The sequence below is a fragment of a genome, unplaced genomic scaffold (assembly GCF_019419815.1).
Source record: "Pyrus x bretschneideri cultivar Hongxiangsu unplaced genomic scaffold, Pyrus_bretschneideri_v1 Contig4, whole genome shotgun sequence".
NCBI classification, from domain to species: Eukaryota; Viridiplantae; Streptophyta; class Magnoliopsida; order Rosales; family Rosaceae; genus Pyrus; species Pyrus x bretschneideri.
Genome location: NW_025999723.1, coordinates 7,853,403 through 7,872,127, shown reverse-complemented (window position 1 = coordinate 7,872,127; position 18,725 = coordinate 7,853,403). Strand labels below are relative to the sequence as shown.

At 40.1% G+C, this 18,725-nt stretch overlaps 3 protein-coding genes across 6 annotated transcripts; 1 reads left to right on the top strand and 2 right to left on the bottom strand.

Moving 5' to 3' along the window:
• Nucleotides 1-2,590: 2,590 nt before the first annotated feature.
• On the top strand, nucleotides 2,591-10,040 carry LOC103926634. Its single transcript, XM_048565337.1, has 4 exons — nucleotides 2,591-3,091; nucleotides 3,555-4,421; nucleotides 4,948-6,075; nucleotides 6,793-10,040. The coding sequence occupies exons 1-4, from the start codon at nucleotides 2,929-2,931 to the stop codon at nucleotides 9,747-9,749; spliced, it is 5,115 nt and encodes a 1,704-aa protein (XP_048421294.1). The 5' UTR covers nucleotides 2,591-2,928; the 3' UTR covers nucleotides 9,750-10,040.
• Nucleotides 9,953-14,514, bottom strand: LOC103926633 (RNA pseudouridine synthase 5). 4 transcript variants are annotated; one of them, XM_048565336.1, is made up of 14 exons: nucleotides 14,309-14,514; nucleotides 14,079-14,136; nucleotides 13,912-13,939; nucleotides 13,772-13,818; nucleotides 13,573-13,663; nucleotides 12,727-12,892; nucleotides 12,109-12,259; nucleotides 11,891-11,975; nucleotides 11,564-11,639; nucleotides 11,260-11,327; nucleotides 10,940-11,009; nucleotides 10,597-10,675; nucleotides 10,399-10,492; nucleotides 9,953-10,313 (listed from the first exon to the last, which is right to left on the bottom strand). In XM_048565336.1, exons 1-14 carry the CDS (start codon nucleotides 14,412-14,414, stop codon nucleotides 10,209-10,211), a joined length of 1,224 nt encoding a protein of 407 aa, XP_048421293.1. In that variant the 5' UTR covers nucleotides 14,415-14,514; the 3' UTR covers nucleotides 9,953-10,208. The 4 variants fall into 4 exon arrangements, with proteins under 4 accessions (XP_048421293.1, XP_048421292.1, XP_009333717.2 ...); XM_048565335.1 differs by having other exon boundaries at nucleotides 11,891-11,984; nucleotides 14,309-14,512; XM_009335442.3 differs by having other exon boundaries at nucleotides 12,109-12,196; nucleotides 14,309-14,511.
• Nucleotides 14,515-15,138: 624 nt separating this feature from the next.
• On the bottom strand, nucleotides 15,139-17,761 carry LOC103926635. The gene is made up of 4 exons (XM_009335446.3): nucleotides 17,499-17,761; nucleotides 16,643-16,805; nucleotides 16,245-16,538; nucleotides 15,139-16,110 (listed from the first exon to the last, which is right to left on the bottom strand). The coding sequence occupies exons 2-4, from the start codon at nucleotides 16,781-16,783 to the stop codon at nucleotides 15,412-15,414; spliced, it is 1,134 nt and encodes a 377-aa protein (XP_009333721.2). The 5' UTR covers nucleotides 16,784-16,805; nucleotides 17,499-17,761; the 3' UTR covers nucleotides 15,139-15,411.
• Between the last annotated feature and the right edge of the window lie 964 nt (nucleotides 17,762-18,725).

Sequence of the window (18,725 nt, the reverse complement as noted above, 5' to 3'; positions counted from 1 at the left end):
CGAACAAGGCCTAAAACTGGTCTTGACTCACCCTTTTTCTTCTTTGAGAGTTTGCGGTTTTAGTTGCGTAGATAGAGGGATAATCAGTCTCGAACTGATGACTTCCACGCATCAAGGTGACACTCTACTGCTGAGTTATATCCTTTCTCTCTTGCCTTACCTTGCCTTGCCCACCATTGAGAAATAGAACTGACTAATCCTAAGATTAATTTGAACAAAGAAGAAGATGAAGAAAGTGAGAGGCTTTGAAATTGCAGGGTGGAGCTTCCAAATGCCTTATTTAGTTGTTCGTCAAGTTCTCAGCAGTTTGTTTGTTACATATATTAAACAGATTGTATATAATTCTTCTATTTATTTGATTCTTATTCCTAGAGGTTTTGATAAGTTATCCCTTGCCCATTTCATTGAGCTTAGTGTTCTACTTTAAGAATAATGAACTTTTTGAGGCTTGATATTATGCTTAATCAGATGGATATGGTGGGTTGGTGATTCTTCTTTTTATTTTATTTTCATCCGATTCGATTATTGTGACTAACTTGGCACTTTTATATATCTCATCCATATATGACATCAAAATATTTGCTGTGTAAGGATTAATCTTGTAAGGATGTTGTAACGCGGAGTTTATATCTCATCTATATATAACATCAAAATATTTGCTTTGTAAAGATTAATCTTGCAAGGATGCTGTAATGTGGAGTTCTGATGAAAAAAATGAATGAGTTATTTGCTTTTTGGTGGTCGATTCAAGTGAATTCTTTTTCCGGAAAATTTATTCATGCATTGTTACGTGAAGTTCTGAATAAGCAAAAATTATGAGTTATTTGTATTCTGGTGGATCAATTCAAGCGAATTTGTTTGAAAAACTTATTCACTCATTGATAATTTTTTTGGTATTTTCCTCGTATTCAAGATGACGATTTTAGGGTTTAATGCTTGAATTTAAGATGTACTATTTGGATTATCAATGTAATCAGCAGAAGCATAAAACAATGAAGTTCCTTTTTTGCTTGCCTAAAAAAAAAACCTATTTTAATTCGTAATTATAAGACCAATAATAATGTAATAATATAAGGTTAGAGAGAGATTGAAATATATCTGTGAATCTCTGTGGGTCCTCGAAAAGATGGATTGTCATGAAGCCACCAGCTGATCATTTTTTTTTTAAAAGAAACAATATTGACCTATTTAAATTTGTAATTCTGATATAAATAATAATGTAATACAATAGTATTGAACACAACGATAAATGCCAAAACTTTTTTATTACACTATAGATATGAGTTCTCTTATATTTGGATAATGATAGAGTCGCATGTGCACACTGTTATATCCTGGTCCGGGCGGGATCACTTTCCAGGCCCGACTCCACCGTAGCACGATATTGTCCGTTTTGGGCCCCAATCACGCCCTCACGGTTTTGTTTTTGGAAACTCATACGAGAACTTTCCGATGGACCACCCATTCTGGAAATGCTCTCGTGCGCTACTCGCTTAACTTCGGAGTTCCGATGGAACCTGAAACTAGTGAGCTCCCAAAAGGCCTCGTGCTAGGTAGGAATGAGAATATACATATAAGGATCACTTCCCTGGACGATATGTGATGTCACAATCCACCCCCTTAGGGGCCCGACGTCCTCGTCGGCACACACGCGACCAGGGTTAGGCTTTGATACCAAATTGTCACATTCTGACCCGGGGCAGATCACTTTCGAGGCCTGCTCCACCACTGTAGCACGATATTGTCCGCTTTGGGCCCCAATCATGTCCTCACAGTTTTGTTTTTTGGAACTCACACGAGAACTTCCCGATGAATCACCCATCCTAGGAATGCTCTCGCGGCCTACTCGCTTAACTTCAGAGTTCCGATGGAACCCGAAGCCAGTGAGCTTCCAAAAGGCCTCGTGATAGGTAGGGATCAAAATATGCATATAAGGATCATTTCCCTGAGCGATGTGGGATGTCTCACACACTACCTCATTAAATCTCTTCTTATCACCAACATATAATTTGCATGTGCACACCACCTTATTCAAATTTAAATCTCTTTTCATCACCAACATATAAATAAATAAAGATCATACCGATTCAATTTTCACTAAGATAGCGAAGTCAACGAAATACACAAAATTTAAACACCAACGTCATCGGACTCAAAACGTGACACGACAGCGCCGGTATTAGAAAATTTCATAAGGGTAAATCCGTCATTTGACTCTAGAAAAATACAGCGGGCAACCACCGCCTTTTTTCTTCCGTAAATAAGGCTCCGAAACCAGGGGCGTTTTCGGTAAGACGCTGAGAACACAGGCGGGGGCCAAAGTGAAAAAGAAAAGTTTGATTGATGAAATAAAAATAATAAAAAGATTTCCTAATTTAAAAAAAATTAAATACCCCGGACGCGAAAGGAGATTGAAATCGAGTTTAATAGGGATTTTGAGATCCGGATGCCAGTCTCTCTCTCTCAAGGCTCGCTTTGTCCCTTATCGGCTGCTCACGGTTCTCACTTTCTCGCTCCACAGGCAGATTTTCTCTAAGCAGCAGCACAGAAGAAAGAAAGTGGAAGAAGGGCAGCCAAAACGACGACGGATAAGGTAGCAGCAGCAAACCCTAGCAGCGCTCTCATCTTCCGTGGCTCAGTAAACTACCCCCCGCGCTTTGTCCCCTTCTCGATCTGGCTTCGAAACTCTAGGGCGGCACTCAACGGCCGAGGCTCGTGTGGGTGTTTTGTGCGGAAAGCCCTAGATTCAGTGCGGTAGGGAGGGATTAGGGAGGTGTGCGGTGTGCGGTGTGGTGTTTTTTTGAGGGCAGCGAAAGGCGGAGACTTTGGCGGGCGGGCGTGCGGCCGAGGGAGATCTTGGCGGTGGTGTTTGGGGTTTAGAAATTAGGGTTGGAAGGTGTGTCTGCCCATGCGATTGGGTTGTTTTTGATGCCGCCAGAACCATTGCCTTGGGATCGGAAAGACTTCTTCAAGGAGAGGAAGCACGAGAGGTCGGAGTCCCTTGGCTCTGTGGCACGATGGAGGGACTCGCCCCATCATGCACCTCGCGACTTCAATCGTTGGGCTTCCGGCGATTTTCGCAGACCGCCAGGTATTTGTGTGTTCTTTGTATTGAATAATCTCCCTTTTTGCCTTTGTTTCTCTTCTGTATATCTAGGATTAAAATTATTGGCACCAGATATATGCACACACAAATTGCATTAATTTGATGTTCTAGGATTGTAGAATCGCTTTCTTGAGGGGGTGGGTTTGTTAGAACAAAAACAATGATATGGGGATGGGGTTGCAAATTACTTAATCTTTAGCAGCATGTTCTTTCCATCAGTAAGCGGTTTCGGGTGTTTTTCTTATGTTACAACTCGGTTAATTTCGTAGTTCTTTTTACAAGTATTGTTTAGATCTGCGAAACTTGGAGATCTGCCAATGGCAATATGTATTTTTTCTTTGATTTTTTTGAAATATGGTTATTGCTTTTTTTGTTGGTACTGTTTGAAGATATACTTTGCTTGAGTGAATTATTTATCTTTGCCTTTCCGTTTAAATATTTTCTGAAGGTCATGGTAAGCAGGGTGGTTGGCACGTGTTCTCCGATGATTCTGGTCATGGGTATGGATCGTCTCGGTCAGGCGATAAGATGGTGGAAGATGAGAGCTTCCGGTCATCATTTTCACGAGGAGATGGAAGGTATGGTAGGAACAGTAGGGATAATAGAGGGCCACCTTATAGCCAGAGGGAAAGTAAAGGCTATTCTTGGGAAACCAGAAGTGGGTCTCCAAACATGCCTGGGAGGCCAAGTCGTGTGAATAATGAACAGAGGTCGCAGGATGATATGCTGACATACTCATCTCATCAACAGTCTGACTTTGGAAGCGCATGGGATCAGATTCAATTGAAAGACCAGCTTGATAAAATGGGTGGTTCCACTGGTTTAGGCGCTGGCCAGAAATGTGAGAGAGAGAACTCATTGGTCTCAATTGATTGGAAGCCTCTCAAATGGACGCGCTCCGGAAGCATGTCTTCTCGGGGTTCGGGTTTCAGCCATTCAAGTAGCTCAAAAAGCATGGGGCCCATTGATTCCAATGAAGCAAAGGTTGAGTCACAGCCGAAAACAGCCACTCCAGTGCAGTCTCCTTCGGGAGAAGCTACTAATTGTGTAACATCTGCTGCACCTTTAGAGGAAACAACTTCTAGGAAGAAGCCGCGCCTTGGATGGGGCGAGGGTTTGGCAAAGTATGAGAAAAAGAAAGTCGACGTCCCTGATGGTAGCATGAACAGAGATGCGGCTGTCTGTTCTGTTGGCAACACTGAACCAGCCCATTCTCTGAGTTCAAGCTTGCCTGATAAAAGCCCCCGAGTTACAGCTTTCTCAGATTGTGCATCTCCTGCAACTCCATCCTCTGTTGCTTGCAGTTCTTCTCCAGGTCTGTTGTTGCATCGTTACATTCTCATTACGTGTTAACCCTATTTAAGTTTGTGACCTTACTTGGAAGTGGATTTTGACAAGATTTGTGTTTTTAAATATGTAGTGTCATGTTGGCATTATTGTTTATTTCTGAATGCAAGTCTAGTACCATTTAGTATGAGATTCAGATGATTTAGCTAGAAAGTTGGGCAGTGAATCCTCGCATATGAACATAGTAGATGAAGCTTATCATTATCAACCTTTTCATTAACGGAATTGGTAGGGCTTGGGGTAGAAAATTGGAAAGTGTAGATTTAAATACTTTGGAAATTTTATAGATTTAAATACTTTTACTCACTAAATAGTTATACTAAATATTTTGAACTCGTGGTTTTTCAGAGAATTACATTACATATTTTTCTGTTGAAAAGTTATGTGCTGGCTTGCCATGTTTATTTGTTCCGTACTGTTATATTTCTCTCTACCTTAATCACATGTTCTATGCACAGAATTTTTTGTGATTATAGTTACCCATGTTGTTACAGGTGTGGAGGAGAAATCATTTTGCAAGGCAGTTAATGTTGAGAACGATACTAGAAACTCTTGTGGTTCCCCAGGTCCTATGTATCAGAGTCATCACGAGGGATTCTCATTCCAATTGGAAAAGTTGGATGGTAATTCTATAGTTAACTTGGACTCATCAATACTTGAATTGCTTCAGTCTGATGATCCAAGTTCAGTGGATTCTAGTGTCCCGAGGCCGACTGCATTGAACAAGTTGCTTATATGGAAAGGTGAAATTTCAAAGGTATTGGAGGTAACTGAGTCAGAAATTGATTCACTCGAAAACGAACTTAAGGCACTGAAATCTGATTCTGGGGGCAGCTGCCCCCGTCCAGCAACTTCTAGTTCTTTGCCTGTGGAGGAGAAGGATAAATCTTGCAAAGAACAGGTCACAAATTTGACCACTCGCCTTTCTCCATTGCAAATTCATTCTTCTGGGGACACTGATTTGCAGAAGACGTGTGTTGATAATGGTGACCAGGTAGAATTTTGCGGTATTGTTAAGGATGAGGATATCGATAGTCCTGGAACAGCGACATCGAAATTTGTTGAATCATTACCTTTGGTTTCATCTGATATGACGAATAAAACTGGTGGTTCTGAGGATCGGGATCCAATCCAGACAACCAAAGGAGAAGAGACGTGCTTAGTGCCCAGCAGATATGCAGAAAAGACTGACCCATCTACTTGTGGTAATAGTAGCATGCTTTTGGATAGTGAGGTTGTTGCACTGGACTCTGGTGTAGTAGATAAGTTATGCGATTCTATATTTTCTGCCAATAAAATATTTGCAAGTAGAGCATCTGACATATTTAGTAAGCTGTTACCAAACGAGCATATTTCTGGAGTTAGTGTTTCCTCATCCTGGAAGAATGATTCATTGATCAAAGAGAAGTTTGCCAAGAGGAAGCGACGTTTAAGGTTTATGGAGAGAGTTATAACCTTAAAATTTAAAGCCTTTCAACAGTTGTGGAAGGAAGACATGAGTGTGCTTTACATGCGAAAATATCGTCCAAAATCTCACAAAAAATTTGAGTTAAGCTTGCGAGCGACTAATAATGGACATCAGAAGCATCGCTCTTCAATTCGATCGCGATTTTCTACACCTGGTAAGAAATTCTATCTGCTTTTTCTGTTTGTCTTTCATGAGATTGGAAGAAAGTGATTGGTTTTATAAGCATGCTGATATTCTCATATCTAAATAAGAAAAACTAAGTAAAACAGTTTTCATGATGGATAAGATTGTGACGTGGCTCGACTTTTTTTTTACAGACTTATTTCTTGTTTTATGTTTTCTGGTGCTTCTTGTGGCATTTGATTGTTTGAACATGGTTATAAATTTTTTCTTATGCATGAGGAACTTTTTGTACACAGTTTCCAGTGAAAATAAGGAAGGAGGGCAGGATGTCTCTTTTAGTATCTTGGAGTGCGAATAAGTTAATATCAATTGCCCTTGAATCTAAACTGTTTTTTGTGATTTTTTTTGCCTTTTCTAATTGTAATCAGTATTTGTCTTTTCAGTAAGTTAGCAATTAACTTGTTCTGATTGATGCACCATGCTTGCCTATGAGGCGCTCATGCTGACTCTGGTGCTACGGCTTTCATTATCTTTCCGTGTATTAGTAGTGACTACATGGATGTGTTAGCGGTAGTGGTTACTTGTAGTTGTTTCGTTGCATGCTTTAGATAACTACTCTCATTGATTATTTGATATTTGATCAACTATAGAAGTCTTATGTGTAAATCTTTGAAAACAAATACATCTACATTTGTGTTTTGGTGAATCATTTTTTAATCACAAGTTTTTAATGATTTTTTTTCAGCAGGAAGTCTGAGCGTGGTTCCTACTACAGAGATTATTAATTTCACTAACAAGTTGCTGTCAGATTCCCAAGTAAAGCCATACAGGAACTCATTGAAGATGCCAGCCTTAATCTTGGACAAGGAGGAGAAGTTGGCGACAAGATTTGTTTCTAGTAATGGTTTAGTTGAAGATCCCTGTGCTGTTGAGAAGGAAAGGGCTTTGATGAACCCATGGACGCCAGAAGAGAAAGAGCTTTTCATCCAAAAGCTAACCACCTACGGGAAGGATTTCAGAAAAATTGCTTCCTTTCTTGATCACAAGACGACTGCTGACTGTGTCGAGTTTTACTACAAACACCACAAGTCTGATTGCTTTGTGAAAACAAAGAAGAAGCCTGATATGGCTAAGCAAGGAAAGTCTTCGGCTAATACCTACTTAATTTCAGATGGGAAAAAATGGAATCGTGAGATGGATGCTGCTTCCCTTGATATTTTGGGTGCTGCATCAGCAATTGCAGCTCATGCTGATGGTGGTACAAGAAATCAACAAACGTATTTGAGGAGGTTAATTTTGGGAGGGTACAGGAATACGAATACATCTCGTGGTGAGGATACCACTGTTGAAAGGTCTTGCAGTCTTGATACTATTGGCAATGAAAGAGAAACAGCTGCTGCTGACGTTTTAGCAGGTATATGTGGCTCAATGTCATCTGAGGCGGTGAGTTCTTGCATCACTAGTTCCATTGATCCTGGTGAGTCTTATCTGGAATGGAAGTGCCAGAAAGGGGATTCGGTAGTAAGGCGACCTTTGACACCTGATGTTATGCAGAATGTGGATGATGAGACTTGCTCAGATGAAAGTTGTGGAGAAATGGATCCTTCTGACTGGACAGACGAGGAGAAGTCTAGATTTATTCAGGCAGTGTCTTCCTATGGAAAGGATTTTGATATGATCTCACGGTGCATTAGATCGAGGTCTCAGCAGCAATGCAAGGTTTTCTTTAGCAAGGCTCGGAAGTGCCTTGGGCTTGATTTGGTACATCCTGGGCCCGGAAATGGAACATCTGTTGGTGATGATGCTAATGGAGGTGGGAGTGACGCTGAAGATGCCTGTGTTCTGGAAACTGGTTCAGGTATTTCCAGTGACAAGTCGGGATGTAACATGAACGAGGATGTGCCGCTGTCTGTTACAAACATGAATGACGATGAAGCTGATCCTGCGGAGACCATGAAATTGCAAACAAGCCCACCCAGACCGGAGGAAAACAATGTGATGGGAGAAGTAGATCATGGAGATGGTAAGCCTCTCAAATCTCTGGCTTCTGATGCATTCCAGGCGGTGGATAAGCCTAAGCTAGTTTTTGACGGCGACACTGATATCATGGAATCCAATGCTATGGGAGGTAATGCAACTGAAAACAAAATTTTGGTTGCAGAATCACGACCTTTTGGTGAGGGAATCAACTCTGACCCACCTAATCCTGAATGTATGGTTGGGGAAAAATTGGTCGGTCAAATTTCTTCTGATCGATTTGGAAAGAAACTGGAGGGGGGAGATGAAAGAAGCAATAGAGATCCAAGTGGATGCTGCTTACCAGCCTCAGCACACAATTCATGTGGCAATACTTCTGATGTGGCCGCTGATGGTTCTTGTTCAGCTCCCGGCCTAAACCCTGAGTGCCCACATCAAGTTTCTGTTGAGCTGAATTCTGTGCAAAAGCCTTCTGTCATCTTGTTGCCACATGAGAATGCTCCTGCTACTGCAGTTTCTGTGCCACAAGATTCTGCTGTCATTGAATGCGAGAAATCCCTTAGCCAAGATAGGATGTCATCAACCCTGGATCTGCGGGAGGGATCTGTTGGTAGAGATGAGAGTCGCAAGCATTTGTCAGGTCTTCCAGTACATGCAAACGTCGAAGCTTCGCAAGTTCTCAGAGGCTATCCATTGCAAATGGTACCCAAGAAAGAGACGAATGGGGATGTAAGTTGTGGTAATTTATCTGAAGTTAAGCCAGACAGAAATATCAATGGGCATTATATGACACAAGATGGCTTCCTTCAATTTGGGAATTCCAAGCCCCAATGTTCTTGGGTTGATTGTCCTCCTGTGCCCCTGAAGGTAGAACAACCAGGTGACGCACGAAAAGCCCATTCATGGAGTTCTTCAGATTCGGATAAACCAAGCAGGAATGGTGATGTGAAACTTTTTGGTAAGATACTCAGCAACCCGTCATCTTCGTCCAAGCCAAATGGCAGCATCCATGAGAATGAAGAAGAGGGAGCTCATAACCAAAAGTTCAGCAACAAGTCGTCTAACTTAAATCTCACAGGGCATCACAGTGCTGACGGGAATTCTCCCCTCCTGAAGTTTGATTGTAGTAGTTATCTGGGCCTTGAGAATGTTCCCAGTAGGAGTTACGGCGGGTTTTGGGAAGGGAATAAAGTGCAAGCTGGTTATTCATCGTTTTCTGACTCAGCTATCTTGCTGGCCAAGTACCCTGCAGCGTTTAGCAATTTTCCTACATCCTCTTCCCAAATGGAACAGCAGCCACTGCAGGCAGTTGTGAAGACCAGCGATCGGAGTATGAATGGCATATCAGTTTTTCGTGGCGAGGAGATCAATGGTAGCAATGGAGTTGCTGATTATCCTGTGTTTAGTAGAGGCCAGGACGGTGGTAACAAAGTTCAGCCATTTACAGTAGATGTGAAGCAGCAGCAGCAGCGGCAAGACGTGTTTGACATTCCAAAACGAAATGGGTTTGATGCAATTTCGAGCATACAGCAGCAAGGAAGGGGGAGTGTTGGGATGAATGTAGTAGGGAGGGGAGGGATCCTCGTAGGGGGTCCGTGTACGGTATCAGATCCCGTGGCTGCCATTAGAATGCACTACGCAAAAACCGAACAGTACGGGGGGCAGGCCGGGAGCATATTCCGGAAGGAAGAGTCGTGGAGAGGAGGGAAGGGGGATATAGGCAGGTAGTAGATGGTTGCAGAGGGGGCCTGGCTTGGCCATCGGCGCTCCCTCAGCGGCAAATTGTTTATTTGCTGCGCCCTGTATAATAGTTTTCGGTTGGTGTTGGTCTAGTGCAGTCAGTGACGTGATAGGGCAAAAATGGACTCTTCAAAAGTCTCCGTCGTTTTTTTTGGTTGGGTAAAATGCTTTTGTTATTTAAATTTGTTAGGTGCTTGTAATATTGCAGGAGCAGCTTTGTATTTTGTTGTATTTTAATTTTTATGGGAAAATACAAAAATAAACTGCAAAAGTTGGGAAGCTTTGGATCCCTGATCTGATCTGACGTCGTTTTGTCTCATGGTAACTTTTAGTTCTGGTACAACTCTTGTTTGCTTTGGCATTGATCAAGGTAAAAGTAAAACTCCAAGGAAATACATTTGGAATTGGAAGTAACTTCTTAGTTCTTAGTCCTTTGATCGACCGATATTAGTAGTGCAAATGAGTAGGTTGTTCGGGTTTACCGCGAGTGAGTTGTTCGGGTTCTTGTTGCGTCCGAAGAGTAGGTGGAAGTGGTGCTATTACTTTGATTACCTGCCAAAAACCATGACAACCCCATTGATTTGAGACGGAATAGCCGAATAGGTCATCTAATATAGCAATTACAGCAACGTTATACCTCATTGGATGCGGGGTGAGAGAGAGTGACTTGATGAGCATGCAAGTTGTAGCCACAATCACCAGGAACAGGATTTGTAGGCCTCCGAAACCCTCTGCATACACAAATGTGATTTCATTATCCTAAATGTGATTACATCTCATGGACGACGGAATTACATTTGAATGCTTTTGGATTTATATTACACTGACTGCATACCCATCATCGGCAAAACTTTCATCGACCAAGTCGAAATCTGAGCACTTTGGTTGTCCACCAGGTACATAGAGAGGATCTCCTGTATAGAAAGGCAAAATGTGACATCCAAATTAACGGCTCCTTATTGCCTAAAAATAATTTCACAAATATTTTGTTCAGCATTCAACTAGTCCAAGCAAATGGGGATTTGAGGTTTCTCAAGCCCATGCCCTCCAACAACCAGATTCTCATAACATGTTGGACACAGCCTAATCCCAATTAAGGTCCAATTGCGATCAAGCCAATAGCTCCCGTAGACTGGGAGTGCCACATGGACTATGATTAGGTTCGATAAAAGACTTACCTAACAATGGATGTCCTATGTAGGAAAGATGGATGCGAATTTGGTGCGGTCTTCCTGACTGAATCTCAACCTGTTAAAGTATCAGTGTGCTATTGTAAGTTGCTTTCAATTCCAAAAACAACAAACACAACCTGATTTTCTTGTCCATTGTCAATGTCCTATGTCTTATCGTTGTCATCGTAGTTATATACCGGCTTTTGAAAAGCACTATGCTAAAATGGCGGAGTGAAGCCAGAATATCAACCATGGAAGTAAAATAGATAGATACTACAAAGGCTATATATTATTTCTGAAGGTTGAATTGGTAAAATCAGGGGTACCTGGACTAGCGTTTGGTTTTTATGAATCTGTCTCTCAAGAACTTCAACTTTACTCAGAGCTGGCTTTCCTGGTTAAGATAAAATAAAATATCAAAAAGAGATAAGCATGGTGGGTTAGAATAAGATTGTTTTATGAATCTAACACATTGCATCCTGAGATGAGGTGATTAAACACTCAGAGAAACGGTGAATGGTTTAACACACACGACTTAAAGATTGCAATCATCTTTCCAAATCATGGTGTATTGGAGGGAGCTTACAGTAAACACAAAATTATTCAACACATTAGTTAATGCAAATAAACCTGTAGGAGAAGCAACATACAGCCCTTTAGCCACACCAGGATATCGCACCATTCCAATTGGCTGCTTTACAATCACCTATAAAATTTTCACATCTATCATACACTCTATTTGCATGAATAGTAGCAATATATAAAGTTGAAATGACGGCATCAAGAAAAATTAGAAAGGAAGGCTTGCTAGACTCAAGAAATCATCAGTTTGAGTTGAGATAAGGTATGGAAACAGTGGATGTTGATGTTTTGTTTGAGATATTAAACCTTATTCATGCACAAACAGACAGTAGTCAGAGTTGCACACACTTCAGTAGTACTTCAAACGGATGTTACCTTATCCTCACAAACTATCCCAGTCACTAGTGCCCGGTAAATCTTTGATATTTTCCTCTCTGTACAAGGCTCCACGTCAGCATTACTGTGGATACTGTCGATCACATTGCCAAATTGATAAAGATTATAACCAAACTGTAGGAATCTTAAGTTTTTTCATTCAAAAATGAGAAGCCAAAATAAGATGTGAGCAAGATGGAATAGGCCATTTCTCTAACCTGCCATCTCCAATATTAGATGTCCCGTCAGCGAAGTATGCTGCAAGCTGAGTTTTGGCATGCTTTGTCTTTGCACAGAGTAATATTCCTAGAACCATATGAGACCAGTCAACCAGAAGAATATTAAGAAGTATAACCATTCTTGTGGTAACTGTGACAATGAACAGATTTGTGAGAATAACATGTAGAACTGGAAAGGAGCAATAAATTGAGGAAAAAGGTTTTCGTTATGTGTAGATGTTATCTAGTGAGAAACATAGTAAGCAGCATTAAGTTATCCATCTTTACAACTAGGTTCTGAAATTTGACAATCTTTCTGCAATAAGTAAATCCAACTGACATACCATGTGTATTAACAAAATACAGGATGCTTCTTGAGACAAAGTGATATATAAAACCATGTTTTTCAATTCTATGTTTTACTACACATTAATCGTTAATAATGAAAATTCCAAGGCCATAATGAGCATGGGTTAACTCAAGTAATTAGATAGAACATGCATTCAAATCATCTCATGTCCACAGTCATGTATAAGAAAACTTAGCCACTTTGATTGAAAAGAAAGAAGAATACAAGGGACTTCATCAATTATTTCAGCATTGGACTTCATGGGATACCTGAAGTTCCTCTTCCTAAGCGATGGACAGGAACAGGATGTGGTTGTTGGCACGATAAGTGAGAAATCTTCTGTGTTGCCCACCATAGGAGCTGTGTGAGAACTGTTCGTTGCTGGAAAAGACCTTGAGGTAAAACTTGCAGCCCAGAAGGCTTATTTAGAGCAATCTGAATTCAAAATTAAAACTTCACATCAAGAAGAGTCACCACCAAAATGGAGAAAACAAACAACTGTTAACAGATTCTTCGCAGAGAAACCATAGATAATTTCCAAGGCGTCATTTGGTTGCTATTTGATAACAAAATTTCTCATGAAAAAACCTCTAACTTGTTTTCAAAGAATCAAGGGAAAAAAGAACCCTATGCTCATTTAGCTCTTAAGGGAGGGTAAGGCAACGGATCCTCATTTAAGGTGACCAACACTCAACTTTTACAAGCCAAACTGACTTCGAATATTATTCTTGGACAAAACTGAACCGAAGACCAACTTCACCCCAATTCTTAGGTGGGAAGTATTTCATAATATTGTACATATGTTTATCATAAAATCTCTAAAATCAACTATAATTACATTTTGAACAAACAAAAGACCATTTGATGTCAGCATTTGGTATAATGGTTTTATATTTTCCACGAGTTTAAGTAGATAATAATACCAGTAAGAAAAACAACATGCACATAAGTATTACAACATGAGTTAATCAACACAGTATTAGAAACCTTAAATGTACATAAGTTCAAGTGTTTAACATCACTAATCTTGATGGGAATGAAGCAACAACGCAACGAAGATAGAAGATAGGACATGAGACATACAAATCGATGAGTAACCACTTTGAGAAATTTACCATATCATCATCCTCATACAGAACCTCGAGCAAGTATGGTGCATCGGGCTCTCTCCACGGAAGTCTATGATATGTCAGTTTCGAACCAACCCTAAACAAATTGATCATGTTATAGAAACAAAACATAAAAATCTTCTATATACATGAGAGCAAGCATATCTTAAAAGCGAAAAATCACATCCACGAAACAAAGAACCACCTGAGGATCGTATCAGGATCTCTAACAACTTCTCTATCAACTGTTATCTGCAGACAACATCAACAAGCAATGCTGAGAATTTAACAGGCATATTTTCACATTTTCCATAACAAACCTTCCATGATTTTCGATGTTCGAACCTGTCCGCTCCGAATTCTCTGCAACCAACTGCTCAATTATCAGTACAAAGTTTTCATCTGTTCTTCAAATTAAACATATTTTTTATTACTTAAAATGCAAAAATAAATCAGTAAATAAATCAAATTAATTTAAATTGTTGGAATGCAATTTGGTATAAGCTGACTACCCTTGCAATGGAGCTGAATTCTTGTACTTGCTAGAGTAGAACTCGATCAGAGTCAGTTCTGTAGTGCACACCAACAATCGGAGTCAAATTCGGACAAGTTAAAATCGAAGAAAGCATCGACAATCCAGTTCTAGGCTTGGAGGCTGTTTGGCTGCCGAGAAAATGCAGGAAAGAAACAGAAAAAGTAGGAAAAAAACAGTATCTTCCTAGGGAGATTTTAAGGAGAGTACCGGAATCGGAGGCTCGAACGACGTCGTTGTAGAACAATCCGTCGTTGAGATCGGGCCACGGCAATCCAAACGTCTGAGGCTGACATACTTGCGAGGAGCTAGACATTTGTATGTGTCCTTCCAATTTTCAACCGAGAAAGAAAGCGACTTTCAGTGAAGAAAGGCGGCTGCTGCCTTTATCCGGCGTCGTTTAAGGACCGGTGACCGATTCCCAAATAATTGAGTGTGAAACATAAAAACAAAAATAAAGAAAACTAATGAAAATATTTGAAAAGATAAAAATAAGATAAATGGTGAAGTGAATAATATCAGGATTAGCTTTTTATTGTAAAAATGTGACTTTTTGTTAAAGTGAAAAGTACCTTGAGATTTTCGTTAAAACTCTCTTAAAAATAAGTGTGAATAGCACCACTATTTTTAATTGAAAATTTCAATGATTTTTAGGGATTATTATAAGTTTTTGGATTTTGAGATTTACATATGTTGGGCAAACTAGCCAAGTTACGAGCCCTCGTATAAAATTGGTACGCTACAATGTCAGGATCTTAAATTAAATCACGTAATGCTACGTGAGTAAGTTAAAACTCGTGGTAATGCATGGTAGGTACATGGTGTACATAACTAACTCCTCTAGTAAGTTACCAAAACTCCTAAGGATGTAGCAAGCAACAATGCTTAAGATATGTATCTAATAAAATTTGAGATATGCTCAAGCCGTTACTTTAAATTTTGTTAAAAACGCTGCAAATCACAGTCTGTAATGCGTACTTAAAACAACTAGAACACAACGCAAAATGAAAATTTTCTAGGCACGTGTCGAAAAGATTATATTTAAATCAAAGAAGCAAAGTACTTTATTTTCTAAACACCTTGTACAACTAGTACACCTCTGGATACAGGTCATAGTCAAATACATAAAACTTGAAGGAAGGGAAACAACTCGAAAAAATCGTCATTCGAATTATACATTTATTCTTCTCTCAGGTCTTCAGAGAACTTGGACAGTGTTTGGAGTCACAAACCAAACAGAGAATTATACTCCGTTAAATACATAGAAACGATGGAACGGATCGATCAGCGCCCATCGAAATACAAACAAATCATTAGAACACATCTGTGGATGACGAAGGACGCGCCACCTGAAGAGAAACTGAATTCCACTCCTCCATCGCATTGCAGTGGCCGGTTTTCGCTTGGAGCACCTGTAGCTCGCTTGTCTGCGTTGTCGCACCACCAGCAGAGGTTTCAGTTTTCGCTTGGAGCACCTGTAGCTCGCTTGTCTGCGCTGTCACAACACCAGCGGAGGTTTCAGTCAGAGGTGAACTTTTAGAAGCCACCGCCTTCAGACGGTACCGTTCTGCTCTGGAGCCAATCACCTGTCCAAGTACTGATGCGGCAATGGTGAACGCCATGGCTGATTTAGGCATCAGCACAGACTTCCGAAGTAAGGCTATGAATGGGACAGCTGCATGCACAGCGGCGAACCAAGATAGTGAGAATTTCTTGGTGTGCTCTCTCCATATCCCTAAAGGAACATTGGCTGCCATGCCCATCGCTCCAATCACAAGTACTTTTGCAGGAAGGGGTTGCGGGCGGAGGTTCTTTGCAAATGCAGTTCGCGACAGGGCTGCTCGGGCTGCAACTATTGCTGGCGGGCACTTGATTTTCATGCCTGGGGGGGGCTGAAAAGCCTTTGCGACTAGTGGAATGACACCACTAACAGCACGGTATGACTTTGCGATCGGACAGTTTCCGGATTGCAGCCACTCATTGCTCACTGCCTCGTGATTAGAATTTCCTCCCTGAAACATCAAATTCCACACAAAATTAGAAACTTGTTCAATGATACGAAGTACAAAAAATCAACAAAACCACAAGCAGGTTCAATTACTTAAGACGCTGGGAAATTAGTAGTCCGAAGCAACAATCAATTTACCTTTGAAGTAGAATCTTTTTTCGAGGAATTAGATTTCTTTTGCTGGTTCTTCCATTTCTTATGGAATGCATCGAAACTGAATGGCCCTCCAGCACCAAAGGATGAGAGACTGATCGTAGCTGCCTTTGCAGCTAATGGATTGAACATGGGTGGGGCTGGTCGAGGCTCAACTATGTCAGAATGCACATATGATTTTCCAGAAAGCGGGACAACTCCGTCACTCCCATGGAAAAGCCGAAATGCCATGTCAAAATTGGGACCATCTTCAAAAATTGGACCTTTGGCTCCACGTCCCTGAACATGAAAAGAAGCAAGTAGTGTCAGGAAAATGCCGCAATTTCAATCAAGTCTAGTACAAGGCAACAATAGTAGATTCAAAGCACAAAAGGATAACTTACAGGCACTGGGAACGCCAAGGATGAGGCGAAGGAAAAGTTGGTGGGCTCATTGATGTTTCTCAAAAATGGGCATTTGAGAATGTCTAGCTCAGACGGCACACAATCGTCACTTGGAGCTTTGAAATTGAAAAAGGAATCCATCTCCAATGCCGAGAAAATTAACCTGCGCACGGAGGAACAACGCATATCAGTAACTCAGCCATAAACCATGAGCAAGAAAACACATACACCAAAAATATCGACATGTCTGAAATCAGATCGATGCTCTCTCTTGCAAAAAATGAAAATCATCGAAAGCATCAGTTGTTGCAAAGTAACCCATTCTCAAATTAAAGATTTCTTAAAATTCTAGACCAACCTACAGCCAAAACAAATAGATTATACTCTCAGACACCAAGAAATTCAAGAAACTTGTCATCAAAATTACTATCTTGATTAAATCCCAAAATACCATTAATGTAATTAATAATTTAATCAGCTATTAAACCACTTAAAAAACCCATTAATCTAGATCGTTCAACAACTCAACAACTCAAAAACTCGAAATTCTCAAGATTCAATCCCACCCCACCCCCCACCAACCCCCCCGGCCCCCAAAAAAAAAAGACCCAGAAATCGAGCATCGACATAATCGACTCATTACCCAACTCATTCCAAAACCCAGAATTCCAAGAATCCACCAAAAGACGTCAATTCTAGCACAAATTCATGCAAGATTACGAACCCAACATACATTAAAACAAAGAAATGCAGAAACTTGAGAGAATTACAATCAGGATTCGCAACGGCGGAAATTAGATCCCAGAAAATTACGCAGAATTACAAGAAGCCAAAAGCGAAAAGAGAGAAATGGTACCTTGAGAGAGGTTTTGCGAAGGGGCAAAAATTCAATGACAGCGAGAAAGCTTGAGAGAGAGAGGATGGCGAAGAAGACGATGAGGAAAGGTATCGCTGTGTTAGGTGGAACCGAATTATTGACCTTCGTTTTGGGTTGTAGAGAGAGAAAGTTCTAGAGAGAGAGAGGGCTTGGAGAGGGGGTGGGGCGAGATTAAGAAGACGACGTCGTGGTGACCACACGCTTTTTACTTCGAGTCTTTGGGAGCTATCGAAATTAAAATCTAATTAGGCTTAGGAATGCGATTAGGGAAGGGATTTTGGAACGGAGTGGGCCTTGCCGTCCAAGATCTGGCGTGTTGAGTTGCTGAACGTTTCCATTGCGGGGGCCCACCGGGTTCCAAGTCGCCCTTGGTGTGTGCACCACGTGCTTTTTCTATGTGTATTTTTCTTTTGTTTTTTTGTGTGGTGGGTTTTATTTATTATTTTTTGTCGTCGAAATTATTTTGGTGGGTTTAGCAATTACTAGAGATATTTATTTCTCACGTTTCTTTTGGCTAGTTGTGTTTCCACTACTTTTTTTTGGAGATTAATTATTATCTACCACTTAGTAGTTGATTTGGTGGTTTTGCTTTTTTAATTTCACATGAAGGACAAATATTATTAAAAGTAAATTAGTGGTCCTCCTTTGTTGATTATTTTTTGTGAGAAATAATTTAAATTCAAACAATATAAATTTTTTCACTTACTTAATGTTATGTGAAATATGAATTAACGACGTTTACAATATAAGTAAGTTGATAATAAATTTAGTCTCACGGTTAGAAAATTTATAATATAAACTACATATTAATAGAATCATGTTTGTTCACAAAAAATAAAAAAAAAAACTAATAAAATTACTATTATACTCTTTTACACATAACTCAAGAAAATATTAAAAATAAATAATAATTAAATATTATAATAATTTTGCACAAATAAATTTTTGATTTTTTATTCTAAACCTCCATCTATCAATGCCTAAACTCTCTCTCTCTCTCTCTCCCTCACACACACACATTTGCACCCACGTCTAATTTTATCCACTTATAAATTTAGTTCTTTTTAAAAATTTAAATCACACACATAGTGCCTGTATTTATAACTCCACGTCACGGCTGACATAAGATTTGATAAAATAAAAGAGATTTTGTCATACATTTGTATTATTTGGGCAGTTAGGCTTTAGGCCAAGGACCAAAATAAG

Coding starts and splice junctions, on each gene's coding strand:
- LOC103926634 (XM_048565337.1), top strand. CDS start 2,929: ATGCCGCCAGAACCATTGCCTTGGGATCGGAAAGACTTCTTCAAGGAG. Junction 3,092..3,554: donor CGATTTTCGCAGACCGCCAG/GTATTTGTGTGT, acceptor TATTTTCTGAAG/GTCATGGTAAGCAGGGTGGT. Junction 4,422..4,947: donor TGCTTGCAGTTCTTCTCCAG/GTCTGTTGTTGC, acceptor ATGTTGTTACAG/GTGTGGAGGAGAAATCATTT.
- LOC103926633 (XM_048565335.1), bottom strand. CDS start 14,414: ATGTCTAGCTCCTCGCAAGTATGTCAGCCTCAGACGTTTGGATTGCCG. Junction 14,137..14,308: donor CGTTCGAGCCTCCGATTCCG/GTACTCTCCTTA, acceptor TGTGCACTACAG/AACTGACTCTGATCGAGTTC. Junction 11,010..11,259: donor AAAACCAAACGCTAGTCCAG/GTACCCCTGATT, acceptor ATACTTTAACAG/GTTGAGATTCAGTCAGGAAG.
- LOC103926635 (XM_009335446.3), bottom strand. CDS start 16,783: ATGGATTCCTTTTTCAATTTCAAAGCTCCAAGTGACGATTGTGTGCCG. Junction 16,539..16,642: donor CCTTGGCGTTCCCAGTGCCT/GTAAGTTATCCT, acceptor TTTCATGTTCAG/GGACGTGGAGCCAAAGGTCC. Junction 16,111..16,244: donor AAAAAGATTCTACTTCAAAG/GTAAATTGATTG, acceptor TTGATGTTTCAG/GGAGGAAATTCTAATCACGA.